The following is a 16,675-nucleotide window of genomic DNA, read 5'->3' as shown; positions in this document are numbered from 1 at the left end:
GTAGATGCCCCATCCCTGGAAACATTCAAGGTCAGGTTGGACGGGGCTCTGAGCAACCTGATCTAGTTGAAGATGTCCCTGCTCATTGCAGGAGGGTTGGACTAGATGACCTTTAAAGGTGCCTTCCAACCCAAACCATTCTACGATTCTATGAATTGAGAAACACATGCACCATCATATTATATTTTAAACGTGCTCATCAAATGTCTAAAACATTATTACTGCAGTCAAACTCAGACACATGTATGTACTGCAGCAGGCTACCGATCCATGCTTCAACAGATTCTATCACAGTTCCCTGGAAAGAGATACAGCAAAATCACAAGAAGCTGTAAGATCTCAACAATCTATACAGAAGGTAGCAAGTCTCAGTCTATAACCCTTTGCTTTCCAATATAACCCAATGCTTCCTAACATTGACAAGTTCATACTTACAGAGCATGCTGAATAAAAATTACCAATCATTAAAATATATCCTGACCCATCTGAACAATGGAAGCTTAACACAAGTCTATGAAGTTGGCCCAGCTTGGAAAAGGCAGAATGCACGTGATTTCAGTGAGCATGCACTACTGAAATCTCCATGAATACAAGAAGTGATTTACTTTATACGTGGTACCCATATCATACTCAGTTTGAGAAGTAAAGGGAAGCACTCCCAGCATTCAAATGCTATGTTCTAAGAGCTAAAATTTAACTCAGGTATGAATAGAAAAGCATTTGGGAAAAAGCAATTAAGCATCAGTCGGCGAGGAAGAAACAAGTGAGGACTGCGAAAGATTCAGGGGAGAAACAAGAAGAAAGAGCTGCACACAAAGGGAGGCAGGAGAAGGGAGAGTGATTAGCGAGATAACCAAAACAGAGGGGAATTATGCATAAAGCAGGGGAACAAGGACAGAACAGGTAGAAGAAAACAGTGGATATAGAGACTCAAAATGAAAAGAGCAGCTGGTTTCAGAGGAAAATGAAATCTGAGGCAGAGCAAAATTCAATGGCTTGAAGTTTTTTCTTTTCCTCCAATCACCTGATTTGAGCCAACAGGTCAAATTACTTTTTTGATCACATTTCTAAAAGCATACATGCTATAAAAATGGCTGACCAAACTGCTGCAACACAGACTGACCTGCTATGGACAGGATGCCCAAGAAAATTAAGTACGGACAAGGTGAAACTAGAAGGAAAATTCTCCCCATCACTGCAGATACAGCACTCAGGTTGTGGTGGGTTGTCCCTGGCTAGATGCCAGGTGCCCACCAAAGCTGCTCTGTCACTCCCCCTCCTCAACTGGACAGGGGAGAAAACATAAAACTAAAGTCTTGTGGGTCGAGATAAGGACAGGGAGATCACTCACCGATTACCGTCACGGGCAAAACAGACTCGACTTGGGGAAAACATTACTTTAATTTATTGCTAGTCAAATTAGAGCAGGATAATGAGAAATAAACCCAAATCTTAAAACACCTTCCCCCACCCCTCCCTTCTTCCCAGGCTTAACTTTACTCCTGATTTTCTCTACCTCCTCCCCCCCTGCCCCGAGTGGCACAGGGGGACGGGGCATGGGGGTTTGGGTCAGTTCATCACACGTCGTTTCTGCCGCTCCTTCCTCCTCAGGGGGAGGAGGACTCACACTCTTCCCCTGCTCCAGCGCGGGGTCCCTCCCACGGGAGACAGTCCTCCACGAACTCTCCAACGTGAGTCCTTCCCACGGGCAACAGTTCTTCATGAACTGCTCCAGCATGGGTCCCATCCACGGGGTGCAGTCCTTCAGGAACAGACTGCTCCAGCGTGGGTCCCCCGCGGGGTCACAAGTCCTGCCAGCAAACCTGCTTCAGCGTGGGCTCCTCTCTCCACGGGGCCACGGGGCCGCAGGTCCTGCCAGGAGCCTGCTCCAGCGCGGGCTTCCCACGGGGTCACAGCGTCCTTCAGGCATCCACCTGCTCCGGCAGGGGGTCCTCCACGGGCTGCAGGTGGATATCTGCTCCACCATTAACCTCCATGGGCTGCAGGGGGACAGCCTGCCTCACCATGGTCTTCACCACGGGCTGCAGGGGAATCTCTCTGCTCCGGCGCCTGGAGCACCTCCTCCCCCTCCTTCTTCACTGACCTTGGTGTCTGTGAAGTTGTTTCTCTCCCATCTTCTCACTCTGCTCTCTCTGGCTGCAACTGCAACTCCCCTGGAACTTCTTTTCCCTTTCTTAAATATGTTATCACAGAGGCGCTACCACTGTTACTGAGTGGCTTGGCCTTGGCCATCGGCGGGTCCGTCTTGGAACCCGCTGGCATTAACTTTATCGGACACAGGGGAAGCTTCTAGCAGCTTCTCACAGAAGCCACCCCTGTAGCTCCCCCCGCTACCAAAATCTTGCCATGCAAACCTAATACACAGGCATAAAAATCTTACCTCTTCCCTGATGTGTTCTACTTGCTCCTCCAGGAACTCATTTCTTTCCGTCAGTGATTTATTCTTCTTTAACAGCGACTGGCCAATCCGAGCAGCTAATTCTAAGTCCCGTTCTTTCTGTGAAGCATTAAGAAAAGAAAGCTAATTTCAAATTTTTTATTCACCAAAGGATCAGAGGGAGGGTAAAATTGCCATGAAAGGGAAGGAACAAGTACTTAAACAATAAAAAGACCTTTTCCTTCTGTGAGGGTTTGTTTGGTTGTTTTTTGCTAGTTTCCTTTTTCTATTCCTGCTTATGTTACACCCACATTATTCAGAAAAGACTGACCCATACAGAGTTATTGAACCATACACATGAAAGCACAGCTTCAAGGTCTAGAGTAAAACAACGTAAGTGAAACCAGATCCGGTTCTCTATTACAGCTTTGTTTGAGCAACTACTGAGGAAAACTATTCCATCATCTTGTTATACCATTTGCAGAATGCAACCACAGAGCTTTAGAGGTTACGTTCTAAAGAATTCAGAAGCACGGTAAAAATACCAGAGAACTTAGGCATTTCAAAGCATTCTTCAGTTTCCACTTGCTCCACTTTGAAATAAAAGGCAGTAAGCTGTGGAGGAGCAGAAGCCAATTCCACCACATGTTCAGCTCCTATCTTCTTCTTGTACGTACATCCATTAGTGCTTTCATATAAAAACAAATCCTATCCCTTTCCTTTTTGCAGATGCCCAAATCTACATTAAGTGGTTACTCTCATGCCATTCTTGGCCCCTTCTTCCCCCTTCCCTATGAGGACAGAATTGGAAATAACCCATCTAGACAGTTCACCACATGCACCGATAAAAACTAGAAGCTTATCCTGTTGATGAGATGTACCTATATGTGTCTCAGCTTCTGCAAAGCTGAGACATGTGGTTGTAATCTGCCTGGGAGAGGATGATAAACTGCATAAAACTTTGTGCTGTTCATTAAGCATTTCTATTTATCATTTTCTTACTCAATTACTAGGTCTTTAAAATAGTGGGAAAATGGCGCTAAGATTAACTCCCCACTTACCTTTAGTTCAACACCATTTGAGCAAGAGTTTTCTCCCTGTCACTGAAAATACTGTTTGGGGCTTATTTACTGCCCTTGACAGCCATCCAGATTTTATGACTAAAAGCTACCTTATGTCATGTATACATTAATGACAAAGCCTACAAAACCTACAGCTACTGATTACATGGATTTGAAGTCAATGAATTTGCATGAAGAGGCTTTCATAGTGGGGAAAAAAAGGAAGTTATGTTATAATCAGTAAATAAAAAGAGAGACTATTAATCACTGCTGTATCTACAAATAGTATTTTCCAAATGGTTGCTGAAGGTCAGGCTTATATTTGCATTGAAAGCTACTGGGATTATCTAGCCATAAAATCTTTATATAATCTTATGTACAATCTTTCAGAACAATAGGTCCCACAAAGTTAACCAAAAAACGTTTTGTTTACGTATCAAGCCAACTTATTGTTTAGTAATTTGGCTCACTTCATAAATAAGAAGCGGAAAAAAATATATTGCTGCAACTTTGACTCTGCAGAGGAAGAGCTATCTAGCAGCAAGGTTTCTAACCTCAAATTTGAGGAACGTAAGTGTATTTCCAGGCTCTTTAATTAACCTCCCTAGATACTCCTACACAATTTTTAGCAATTCAGCTCTAAATCTCAGTTTGGGGTCAGGCCTCTTAAATCAGTTCCTTATCACTGTGACTATTACAGTAATGTGTAAAAAACAGTACTGAAGACAGACACATTTACATTATCATCAGAAAGGGATGAGAAAGCAGGTTCACAGAGGAATCTGCTCCTACTCTTACCACATACCCAGGCAGGCCTGGTATAACTCCCTGTGCTTAGTTTCAGGGCAACAGGCACAGATTTTCAAAATATCTGCACAGATGTTGTTTTGAGATCTTCTCTTTCCTATCTCCCCCCAAAATACTGCACCTTTCACCCTGCCAACTTTGTAATACAATCATTTGAAGCTTGCCAACAAGAAGAACAGACAAGGGGTAGGTTTGGGGTTTTTTTTTTTTTTTTCCTCGCTTGTGTGTGTGAAGGTAGCAGAAGGAGTTACACCTGAAATTCTGCAAATGGATGTAATCTCTTGTGATAACCATCATTTGAAGAACAGAGAAAGGAACTGTAAGTGCCTGTCTGCCTAGGAATAGAGTGACTCAATCAGAAATGATGGCCAAATAAAACAAAAAAGCTCACTGAAAGTATTTGGTTCATTAAAGGTTCACCTATTACATGCTCCCCTGTTTTTCCTTTGTTATCATCCAGATAGGGAAGTACACTAGAAGCTTTAAAACACTGGCTCAGCAAGTCCTTCTAGCATTGCTCCCATGAGTGTGATTTCTGGATCTGTAGACATTTGGCTACATGGACTCAGGGGAGGAAACAGAATGCTGCATCATTGCTAGAAGGAGCCATGGAAACAAATGCAAGTAAATCTCAGCCAAACAAGACAAAGGAAACAGGACACAAACAGGCAACAGACTAACTACAAGTTAATGGATTATTCCAGGACAAGTCTTTTAGGTAAAGCATCAGTTATAACTGATATTTCATAAAGAGTTGTTTAAATGAGTTCAGCTCAAAGCACAAAATGCAGGACTTTGTACTGCAATGAGATGTATCAAGCATAGGTGGGAGATGTGAGCATTCCCATGCTTGTTTCCTTGCAGAATTAGAGGAAGAACAGACCACCCAATATATCTTGGCTAGACAGACCCCATTTTTGACATTGCTATTGCAATAAGCAAGCAAATAAATATGAAGGATTAAATTACTCTCAGCCATGAACTAATACAATTGTAACAGTTTTGACCTAAAGAATTCTTCATAAACATTATTTGGAAAATCATTGCTCAAGTTTACTGCAGAAAAGCAGCTAATTTCAGTCAAGCAATTTATCATGATATTTACTGAACATAAGCATTGTAGCTTAACAGTTGCTTTTTGACATTTCTTGAGTGCCAAGGATTACAGTAATAACAATTTACATAATAATGGTATTAAAAAAACCCACAAATGAACCAAACATAAGGCAAAGAAGAAAAGGCTTGGAGACTAATGGAGTATTAGATATTTTCTAATTTTGTGTTTATGCACTTCTCTGGAAAGACATTATCTGAGATAATTATGAATACAAGACTATTTGTGAGGGTTTTTTTAATTTTAAAAGATAACAAATCCATCAATAATGATACTATTAGCTTCACATGTACTGTAAAAATATGTGTCATTTTAAGATGACTTCCCCCCCCCTTCATTATGGCAAATATTTGGCCAAGAGCAAGTTAAATGGCCTCAACTGAAAAAGAAGCACAAGTAATGAATCCATATGACTGAGGTAAACAAATGACCTTTATTTAGAATATTTACCTTACCAATAGATAAAGCGTACATACACTCAGAGCACTTATTTCTCCTCGTTGGAGGACAGTCTACAACAGTCTTTAGTAGTGGTACCATATAATTTCTGTACTACTTTCTCATACTGTGTATGGGTCCTTAAAGAGATGTAATACTTGCCTCTTCAAGAAGACGTGTAACAGCATCTATGTCATTGTATGTTTTAGTCATCTGGCCCACTCTTTCAGCACATAAAACTGTGAGGAAATAAAATAAAACATTAATCATATTGGCAATACTATTGGGGGAAAATATCCTTTTAAGAATTTAGGTTTGTCTAAGTTTTCATCTCAAAACTACTTATGTGAACTTTTGGGTAAGTATATCAAAAGCTAAAAAAAACCCCTTAAAAATAATCAAAGCTTCAAGTTACACTGAGAATACTAGTGTTTCTCTTTTGCAATGAGTATTTGCTTTTGTCAGTGGCAGAACGAACTGTTAAAATGTTAAAACTTTCTTCTCTGAAGAGGAATCTCTTGAGTTTATAAAAAAAATAATCAAGGAAGAAGTGAAAACAGATGTTCTTAGACACATAATTAGGATTCTATCATGTCACCTAGTCATTGTATCCCGTGCAGTAGAGTTACTCCATGAATAAGCAACTCCAATACTGTTAGTAACACCGTTCAACATAAAGATACTATGTCATATTAAGTTGATAAGAACTGGGTTCTATGGTATGAGACAGCAAAGTAAACACAAAACACATGCAAAATAATAAACGATTCTTATAATACCCAGACCACACCATAGCAGCCATAGTATCACTCAAAAAATATTTACTTAGACTGGATAAGATGATTAATCACTGAGGCGGAACCAGGAGTTTTGTGAAGACTGAAGAAAGTATGCAGAAGTTTCATCTACCACCTTAGGTGATCCTTTAAGAAGCTACCCTGACTTATCTAGCAGTCTGCAAGTTTTCTAAAAATCCACCAATAATCAGAGGAAACAACAGCACTTTCCGCTCTACCCTTATATTCTTTTTATTTTCAGCTACACCTATTCCTCAAACCCTGTAATTCTGGAAAAAAGGGATTGTTAATGAAGTTGAGTTGATCACATGGACTATGGGTTATCAGGCTGCTGTAGCACAAACTGTTCTTCAGGGGATTTACCCTTGACAGTGCCAGTTAAAGCTCAGTCTGACAGATTAGCTAGCATTGCTCTAGCGTGCATTAAGGCGGAGGGAGACAGATAAGGCCTAATAAGATTTAAAGGGGGCAGGGGGGAAGAAAAAGCATATTGAGTACAGTAACATTACCAGGAGACAGTTTGTCATGCTAAGGAAACATCACTACCCAATTTATAAATATACAATCTACATAAATATACAGTTGATCACCACTAAGGCACATCAATAATATATCAAATGCAACAGTACTTGGGTATCTGTTGAAACGTTGGAGGATTTTTTTCCCATACTTAAACATCAGAAAGTTGCTTAAACTACTGCAAGAAGTACAATTTATTTCAGTTTATTTTCCCGTTTCTCAAATTCTATTTTTGAGGATCAAATCCTGAAAACATTTACAATATTTAGTGATGTCAGTAGTGCCAGTGAACTCCAGAGAATGCCCTTCAAAAGTATTCAAAAGATAATTACACTTATCCAAATAATTAAGTCTGAAAGTGGCAACAGTAAAAAGTTTACGCTTCAAAGTAATAATTTGACAAACATTACATTGCAATATAAAGAATAACTATACCACTGAACAAGCAAAAATACAGTGCATCTGTACACTACAAGCTGTATTAGTCAAAAGCAGACTAATCAGGATTCCACAGGAAAAAATTGAAGTAACTTGCAGAGAACATCAGCTATAGGAAACAAAGCGGTTAAATAGAAGCTTTCCATAAAAACTTCACATAAAGACAGACGGTGTCACATCCAGAAGACTATTCACAATTTAAAAAAATTAACATAGCCATAAACGCAGGTTTTTTTAAACATAGTAACTTCATTAAGTCATGCCATAACACATCTATCAGAAACTCTGACGCCAGCAGGTTGTTTTCCAAAACAACTGTATACTAAATAGTTCCCTTGGTTACAACATTTCCTCATTACTATAAAACAATGTTTGAGATTGTCATTAGCAAGCTCATTTTAACTCCATACCTAGCACTAATAATCACCACTGATTATGACTATGGCAACCTCATACTATCCTAATTCAGGTGAATGTATAACCTTCCTAACATCCAAGCTGATAAAAGGACGGTGCTCCCACAGACAGAATAAAGTCACTCAGCTGGGAGAGTGATAAAGGTTGATTCACGTGGCTGCTCACTTGGCTATTCCTTCAGAATTTGCCATTTAATCTTTAACGCGGCAGGGTAACACCACAGCCTTATCACAACAGACTTATTACTAGCAAAGCAGTAGTGACCTGATCTCTTTTTGTATCTCAAAATTTCCATCAAAATTCTATTGGTCATTGTTAAAACAAAGGTCTTCATATACTACTCTGCCAATGTGGAAGGGTTTCAAAGCAGAAATGATATCTTATGCATCCTCTTCAACGTCTAAGTGGAAACAAACTCCAACAGACCACATATAATAAAATGCCTCCTCCAGTCAGCTACATCCTATCGGCACTCAACATACAATACACCAGAAGCAGAGAGCTACTAACTAAAAGGCAAGTTTTCCTTTTGGAAGGAGGGCAAACTTGCAAACAGGTGTTGCTCTCCACCCCTCAAACCCAGGCTTGTGAGGAAGAGAAGGTGAAAAGTGAGGGGAGAGAAAGCAATTCAGAAGAGGCATTAAAAACCTTCAAAACAGTGTTTTACTATGTAATTATTCAGCCTCCACAGATTACAAGATAACATTTGGCCCATTGCTAGTGCAGTGATTTTTATTTCCTTAGGGTTCAAAAAAATCTAGCAGTGAAAAAGACACACTATTTTGAATAATCATTTTGAGCTGTGATCAGTGAAGTATGGAGGGGAAGAACCCCCCACAAACTCCACATCTCTAATGGATTCTGCATAGTAGGTTTCTAGCCTGCTGGAGTTTCTGATGAGTATGAGAGCCTGGTAACACTACTGTAAAGATAAAACAAGAGCAAATGAAGGACAATGCTCTGTAATACAAAACCTACAGTGCCAATTTACTGACCTCTTTTTGCTCACTTGCAAATCAGTACTGATTTTGCTTGAGGGTGATAGGAAGCGCAGTGTCTAAATGCATGGATGCATGGAAACATCCAAACCAAATACACTTTGCACCGCTCAGTTTATGGAGAAGGCTGTTAGACAAGAAAGAAAGAAAGAATAATTTAAAAAAAAGTCTACAGCAAGTGGATGGACCACAGAATTCCAGAAACACAGAGTTCGAAAATGTATTTTGGTAACTGCTTTGAAACTCATGTCACAGATTCAAGACAGGAAACAGAACAGAGAAAGAAACAAAGAAAAATTCTATCACATTATTTTCATGACAGCATTAAATACATGCTACCAGGTACATGTTTGCAGTTCAATGTATTTGTTTTTTTTTTTTTTTTTTTTTAAACAGCCAAACACATAAACGGATAAATGCTACACAGATCAAGTATTTCCTCTGCCTTAAAGTACCTAGCACCATCTTCATACCCTCTTAAAGCTTGCAAATTTACAGGTACCCACATTCCTGTGTTTCCCAATGTGAGTACAGCTGAATGATGTACTCTGCATTTATTTCTCATCATCTGTTTAATGCAGCATCTGACTAGAAGCTTCTTTCAGGCTCTGAGCTCTGCACTGACTAAAGCGCTGATTCCCAAGCTGAAGATGCTCAGAAGAAGGGAGGAAAATATGTACCTTCCTGGATTGCTCCCTGAAAGTCACACAGCCATCTAGCATGCTGCTTAGAGGAAAAGTTATGTTTCCAGGAACAGGAAACAGCCATGGAAGGAAGGGGAGCAAGAATACCACTATTGGGAGTTGCTAGAATGAGCCACCACCCACCAAACAGGGGATTCAGGTGGAAGAAAAAAAGAAAGGGGGGGGGGGGGGGGGGGGGGGGGGGGGGGGGGGGGGGGGGGGGGGGGGGGGGGGCGGAAATCACAGGAGCTAGCAGTCACAGGTGTCCTCAGCCCCTGCTCCCTGCACCCCTCCTTGAGGCACACCCCCTTTTTATTTTTGAGACCTATCAATCAGGGACAAACTAAAGAACTAAAAGAGAGCGGCCATGGCTGAAGAGGAAAGCCCAGCTCCAACTACTCCTCTTCCCATCTATTTCCAACTCCTGGGAAACAGAAGGGGGATAAGATGTCATGGTAAAGTTACCTTTTTGGGCATATAATACTGACCTATTAAGTCTAGACCTAAGTCTAAGACCTAAAGTCTAACAGGAAAGGCCCTAGTGCATGGGGATTTCCCTACTACCAAAATGTATTTCCTCAGAAACTACATCAGGATAAGGGAGTACTGTTCATGGAGCATAGATCTCTGGCAATTGTAATACTGATGCTTCTTATTGGCAAGGTGGCAGCAGGGGACATTGCTTTTTTTGATAACAGTTCCCTACCCAAAGCCTTTAACTATGGCAAGGCCTACTATATTCTTGATCAGTCATGAGAAGCCCTGCCTCACAAATAGCTTGTGTCTCCCTCCTCTCTGCTCAGAGCTCTGTCCAAACACTGAAGATACAATGGCAAGTTCATTGCATCCTAAATGTTGCACGTCGAGATGTACAGAACACACACAGTAACACTGACTGACCAGCCGCACTCCTTACTGCCGGCTACCACTTGGAAACATTAGCAATTAGGGACCCTGGCAGACTTGGACTCCTCAGCTCACACTGGTTTAATTTCTGAAAGGCTATTTTTGCACTCCAAGGATAAAGCACTTGCTAAAAATCACAGCTTCAGTTCTAGAGCCACCGATAGTTATGCTCTGGCACTGGCTACTGCAAGCACTACATCAACTTGAGCCAAGCGCATGAGGAATTCTGAAACTGTGCCATATTATGGATATTCCCTTTCAAATAAACTGAAGGAAAATTATACCTAAAATGTGCCTTCAGCTCTGTTACTGACCCAGACTAGAAAGATTTTACACGTTTAAAGATAAACATGGTAGCTTCTCCGCCACTAAAGAGGAGTTTTTGGCAGCCCTGGCTAAACAGGGGGAGAGGCTTCAGGTCTGCTGTTGCCTGTCACATTTGAGATGGCCCTAAGAGTACACGTTCATCTAAAGAGCTTAAAAATTGTAAGAGACTACTGTCACCAGAGCTTGAAGACTGTGCGTCTGAGGCATGACTTACTAGAAGTCCAAATTTTAACACAACACGCCAGCAGTTCCTCCAGCCTTCCCCACCGCTCCCCAAGCACAGGAGCAGGCCAGCCCCTCCAGAAGGCAGATGGGGAGTTCAGCGGGTGGCTGTGACCCTGGTTAGAGGGATAAAGAGCAGTCACAGCGTGCCAACTGCTTCACAACTGTCAAGTCACACTGTGAGCGAGCTCCATGGAGGAGTCTGGAAGAACATAATGTTGTGAGCAATACATACTCAGTCGGCAAGTACATATTAGCGCAGTGAAAAATAACTACCCTAAGTTCAACAGACAATAGATTTTTTTTTTAATGTTACAGCCTAGCTTACTGTGATTTCAATGGCATAGTTTGCAAATTAATCTTTTAATAAAGGTGCAGTTACTGATTCTTCCAGAAGAAGAGATTTTTATCTTGCCATTTAAGCTATGGTTTGAAGGGTGTTTGTTTACTGCCATTTCTCTCATACAGTATTCAAATAGCTTAGTAAATCCAATATTAAAGCCTCACATACAAACCTGTTATTACTTCATCTCAGGTTTGGGAAAAAACTTTGCTGTTATTACTCTTCTAAAGCTTATGCCCGAACACTCAGGTAGGTAGCCATTTCAAAGTACTTCCTCTAAGCAGACCATGAACTACATCGAATTTTCTCATAATGAATGAAGAATCAAGTTAAAGGAAATTTCAACAAGAACATCACATACTTGTTCCTTCTATTAGCATAAACACGTATCAAATGTGGTGACTTTGAAAATACAGCCACAAAGTGAAACTAAGGAGACAAGGAAAAGTGCCTGGAGAGGACTCACTATCACCTTACTGCATATATCATTTACTGATACAGCTCAGCATAACTCTCCTGTTACTAGTAAAACTTTTCTTGCAGGATTTTTGATTACTAGCCATTGAATTACTGTCTCGACATTCTCCTCCATCCCTTTCTTGTCAAGAAATGTCTGGATTGCATTCCTTGCAACTAATAAATGGGTGTAAGGCTTAAACCAGGATCTGGATTGTAAATCTTTCAAAAATCCTAAAATGAAGTTACAAGCGCATATTAAAAGCCATGCATTGTCAGCTGTCTCCCTTACTTAAATACGTGATCTTTTCCTATTCCAACTCTTTGGGAGGGACCGGCTGTGCCAAAGCTTTCAAGAATTACTAGTCTCCATTTTCTTTGCTTTAGTGTTTAAAGATTCCACAGCCCTGTATGGCTTCCATTCTAGTCAATGTCTTTGTAAGATAAAACAGGTATTTTACATTTTCTGAAAGTCAGACCCATGGAGTGCCAGAACTTGAGACTTTAACAGTGATCACAAGACTTTTTTTTTTTTAAATTAAATTTGAGCTACATTCTTAGCCTGCATTTACCCAGTACTTTAGATAAGGAGGACTTTTAATCTAACTGTTACATTAGTAAATTGCAATAGTAATGACTGGCTGCCATCACAGGTCCTAAACAGGTAAGTGTCTTTTCCTGTTGCACCTGCAAAAGCAAGAATCAAAACACAGCCCAGTTTCAGATTTAGCTGACCCAACAAATCACTAATCAAAGAAAACTAACAGGCTATCCTTTCACAGCTCAGGTTGTTTTATCAACTAAAACTGAGTAGACTATCAACACTATCAACAGATATCATTCCACAAAGTTTCACTGCAGTCAGCTCAAAGACCAGCTTATCAAATGAAGAGTACACATGTTGCTGTCAGGCAAATTTACAACTCCAAAGCAATGCACTGACTCTAGGACTGTTCTGCCTAGACCTTTATGAAGGTGCTTCCCATACTCATCAAGAGAGCCAATTCTGTAACGCTAGTTCTGTGACAGAGGCTCTAGAAACAGGACTGAGGGCAGTCAAAGGATCTAAATGTCAGCACAGGAAAAAAACTCACTACATCAAAATGACCACGGAAATAACAGACAAGTAATGAGTACACATTCTGCACATGGAATAGGCCAAACAGTTAAGAAGTCTTAATTACACAATTTTTACTGCCTTCTTTTCAATAACTATAAATGGTTAAAGTGAAGCATATTCTCAGGCCTTCCATTTCTGATACCAGATTTATAGCCAGATATGGCTAAAATGTTTCTTTTGTTCAGCATGAAAAGGCTACATGCTGGTGTTTCCATCTGCTTTACTTATAGAATGGATTGACTCATCCCCAAGAGAAATACTATCTTTTGTAAGTGCACCCACGTGCAAAGATACATAGAAATACCATATATAATTTTTGTGCATCTGTATCACTGCTACACTGAGTGTGTAGGTGATCTGAACGTATAGGTGGAGGAGAGAAGGCATTTCAAATACATACTGAGCTTTTGAGAGGAAGGTACTGTAGAAAGACACGGCTAAATTTATCCCAGATGGAACTCAACATTTTTTTTCTCTTCAAATCAACAAGAACAGCTTCAGACTGTACTTAGATCTTGATGAAAGGTAAAGTCAGCAGGAAGAATAAGAACAGCACAATGTATATTTCAGCAACCATTTAATCACTTAAAAAAAAAAGGAATCAAACATAAAACAATGTCAGTTGGCCTCTCTTGATAAGTTTCCTCCCCACCCCAATCCCCAGTTTCAAAGTTTCCTTTTACCAGTATTCTCTCCAGTACCTTTCTATTTTGCACAGACACACAAGTTCTCAGCTTCCTTCAGAGACCCACAACAGGAGAGACTGATAGCTTATTGACTGCGTATGACTGAAATCCAGGTGGAATATTTGATTCTGAGGAAGTCTTTACAGGAAAGTCCTATGCAACAGGATTCAAAGAGCACATTTCACCCACTGAGGCTTTGGACACAGGAATTCTTTCCCATGAGGTGAATAAGGGTGTAAATTCACAGCAGGTGACATCCTTCGTGCTAACGATCTTTCAAAGCATCCTTACACTATCGTAAAGCTGGTGTATTTGGAAATACCAGTTCTCTACCATAAAACTGCTATTTTAGAGCAAAATTTACAGCACATGAAATAACATACATGGTGCATTTAGTTTTTGGTACCTGAAGCCCTGAAAAAGATTGCCAGACTGGCTGGAAGCAGTCCTTGAATGGGTACACTCTCTATACAGCAGGTGCACAGGAGGATTTTCCATGCACATACATTCACATTCCCACCATAATGGGCCAGTTGTCTGCAATACTGCAGATGTCCATTATTTCCACAAAGTATGACAAGATTTTTGGTTTGTTTGTTTTGTTGAAAGATTAAGTCACAAGACCCAAAACTTAGATTATTTCTGTCTATGTGCTTTCAAGTTCATGGATAAGCACAAAACTGTTGCCCTGTTCTTCTCATTTTTAGAAGTACCTGTTGGGAATGACAACCTAACACACACAGTTCCATAACACACACACACACACACATTGATGTACATATTAAAAATGCATTACAATTCCAAAGAAAGACAATTTCCCAAACCCAGTTTCATTAGAAAAAAGGTACTGCATAGCTTACATCTGTTCATCATGTATTTCTTCTTTAAAGACGTTTACATAAATTAAGATTCATCCCATTCATATCAGTATTTTCTTAGTATTTTATCTGAATGTACTGGCTACACATTAAAAAAAAATTGTAAAATTGAGTAGATTTAAATCTGCAAACATCTCTCAAATCACTTATATGTTGCCACGTGCTATCACCATAAAAGTTTAAAATGAAAAGGTGAAAAGTACCTTCTTCCAAGATATCAAGGCTCTGCCTGTTAAATGTGCATTCTCTCTTATTTTCCTTTTCATGGTCATACTCAAAGCTTTCCTCTTCGTTTACTGACATTGCTAAAGTTATCCCAGATAGACACGATACGATGCCTTAGTCTCACAGGAGATGGGAAGTCATTCCCTCGGAAGCTGTATTTTTGGGGAGAGCAAAGCAAGGTCTCCACAAAGCAGGATACCATCTTTCCTCACTCACATGCTCAGCCAGGGAGTTCCTGAGTGACTGAGTATTTGTCCTTCTTAGCACAACAGCTTTGTGTTGTGCAGATGGGGTGGAGGAGGGAAGAGACCATCTGTCTAATAATTACTAGAAGATTTATGTTGTTCCTCATACCAGCTCTGAGGGTAGCCAGTTTTTGCTCAACAGCTCCACTAGCGTATTTCAGACAAAGTAAGTGGGCTGAAAGCCCCCTCCCTGGCACTCCTCACATCAACAAGGTTCTCTCTCCTCTGCCCCTGCTCTTCCAAGTGAAGTGGTAGCTTCCCACAGGTGTCTCACCAACACGGAAGTCCGACCCAGCCTCCGACTGTCATACCTGGTGAAGGGTGTGCACCTTCACAGGAGTTAAAGCACCTCTCAAGTTGCCTAACGCTGCAAGTAACAGATTTCACAGGTGTAGTGAATAGCCTAAGCCTGTGCACATACACATGCCAATCCCACCCAGCAGAGAGATCTTGAAAGCTGTGGCTATTGTATAGTATGGTCTGACTGCAGCATCCACCACACACTAAAACCACGGTGTGAAGAATGAGGCTGGGGGGAAGGGAGCTTTTTTTATTGCTTTTACAAAAAAGATTACGCTTGTACAAAGCATTTAAGTGACATATCGCATCACCTGTCAAATACCGTGTTTTCCACCATCATCTTTACTCTTGTCTGCTGTGGGAAACGAAGTACCTCAAGTCCACCTATGGCACCCTAGTGCATTTTCAAGGGCGTACCTATCTCTTCTCTGTTCAACAACAAACAAAACTCCTTGTACTGAGACCTCTTGGTTTCCAACAGGTTGTGTTTGCTAAACTTGACTACACGTATAGGGCAGGTTAACATTCTTATTTAACTTTTTGCAGCTATAGATATTTAAAGTTTGCCAGGTTGCCTCCCTTACTTTCAATGGCAAATAGGCGCCCTTCGCTGCTTGCGGAAAGCATTCTATCTGCGTCACAAGGCAAACCAGTTGCAGGCAAAGTGGGGGCACTGCAAGGCAAAGGCAGCTCATCACCCTCTGAGGGGACATAACTGCTAGGGAGGGAGACAAACAAACATTACAAGCCAGCAGAACATAACAGTTAGGGTCATGTAGGAACAATTTCTCTGTTACCATTTCTCTAGTGGTGTGAAAGTACGTGGTAGTATGAGATGGGAAGGAACTAATTTTATACAATCATGATTAATTATTCTGTTTTAAGTTTTAAACTCTTGATATTTATATACAAACAACATAACAATGTTTATATAAACAATAGCCAAAGGATATGAAATACACATAAGTGCTTGCTGAGGAAAGGAACACTCATTTCTGAATAAAGATATATCTTACTACTCAAACTTAACAACTTGACCTTCGACTGCCAAAATTTACTACAATATTCAGCAGCAGCAATAGCCTCAAGAACTCGGGGAAAAAACAGGATTGTCCCTTTTTCCCTATATCATGACATTAAAAGATGCAATTTTAATAACAACGTAATGGGGATTACTTCTAGTTTCTGATTCCTTAGAGCTTTTCTGTGTCCTCATTTCTCCCCTGTAACAGTGAATCAAAACTCTTTAAAAAAATAATCAAAAAAATCAGCCAGTAAGAATCTTAAGTACCCACTT

The 16,675-nt window shown here is 40.4% G+C and overlaps 1 protein-coding gene across 4 annotated transcripts in view; it reads right to left on the bottom strand.

Moving 5' to 3' along the window:
- The window catches only part of TRAK1 (trafficking kinesin protein 1), a 141,632-nt gene that overhangs the window by 37,426 nt on the left and 87,531 nt on the right, over positions 1-16,675 (bottom strand). For 3 of the 4 annotated variants that reach the window (XM_050915794.1, XM_050915795.1, XM_050915796.1), the window contains 2 exons: positions 5,981-6,057; positions 2,402-2,518 (listed from right to left, as the gene is read on the bottom strand). In XM_050915794.1, coding sequence (XP_050771751.1) covers positions 2,402-2,518; positions 5,981-6,031 — 168 coding nt within the window. In that variant the 5' untranslated portion in view covers positions 6,032-6,057. Of the gene's footprint in view, positions 1-2,401; positions 2,519-5,980; positions 6,058-14,811; positions 14,976-16,675 lie in introns of those variants that run through there. The other variant, XM_050915793.1, reaches the window with a different exon arrangement.

This window comes from Gymnogyps californianus, chromosome 2 (genome assembly GCF_018139145.2).
Source record: "Gymnogyps californianus isolate 813 chromosome 2, ASM1813914v2, whole genome shotgun sequence".
NCBI classification, from domain to species: Eukaryota; Metazoa; Chordata; class Aves; order Accipitriformes; family Cathartidae; genus Gymnogyps; species Gymnogyps californianus.
The sequence above is the reverse complement of the archived record's forward strand: the minus strand, read 5'-3'. Positions and strand labels throughout refer to the sequence as shown.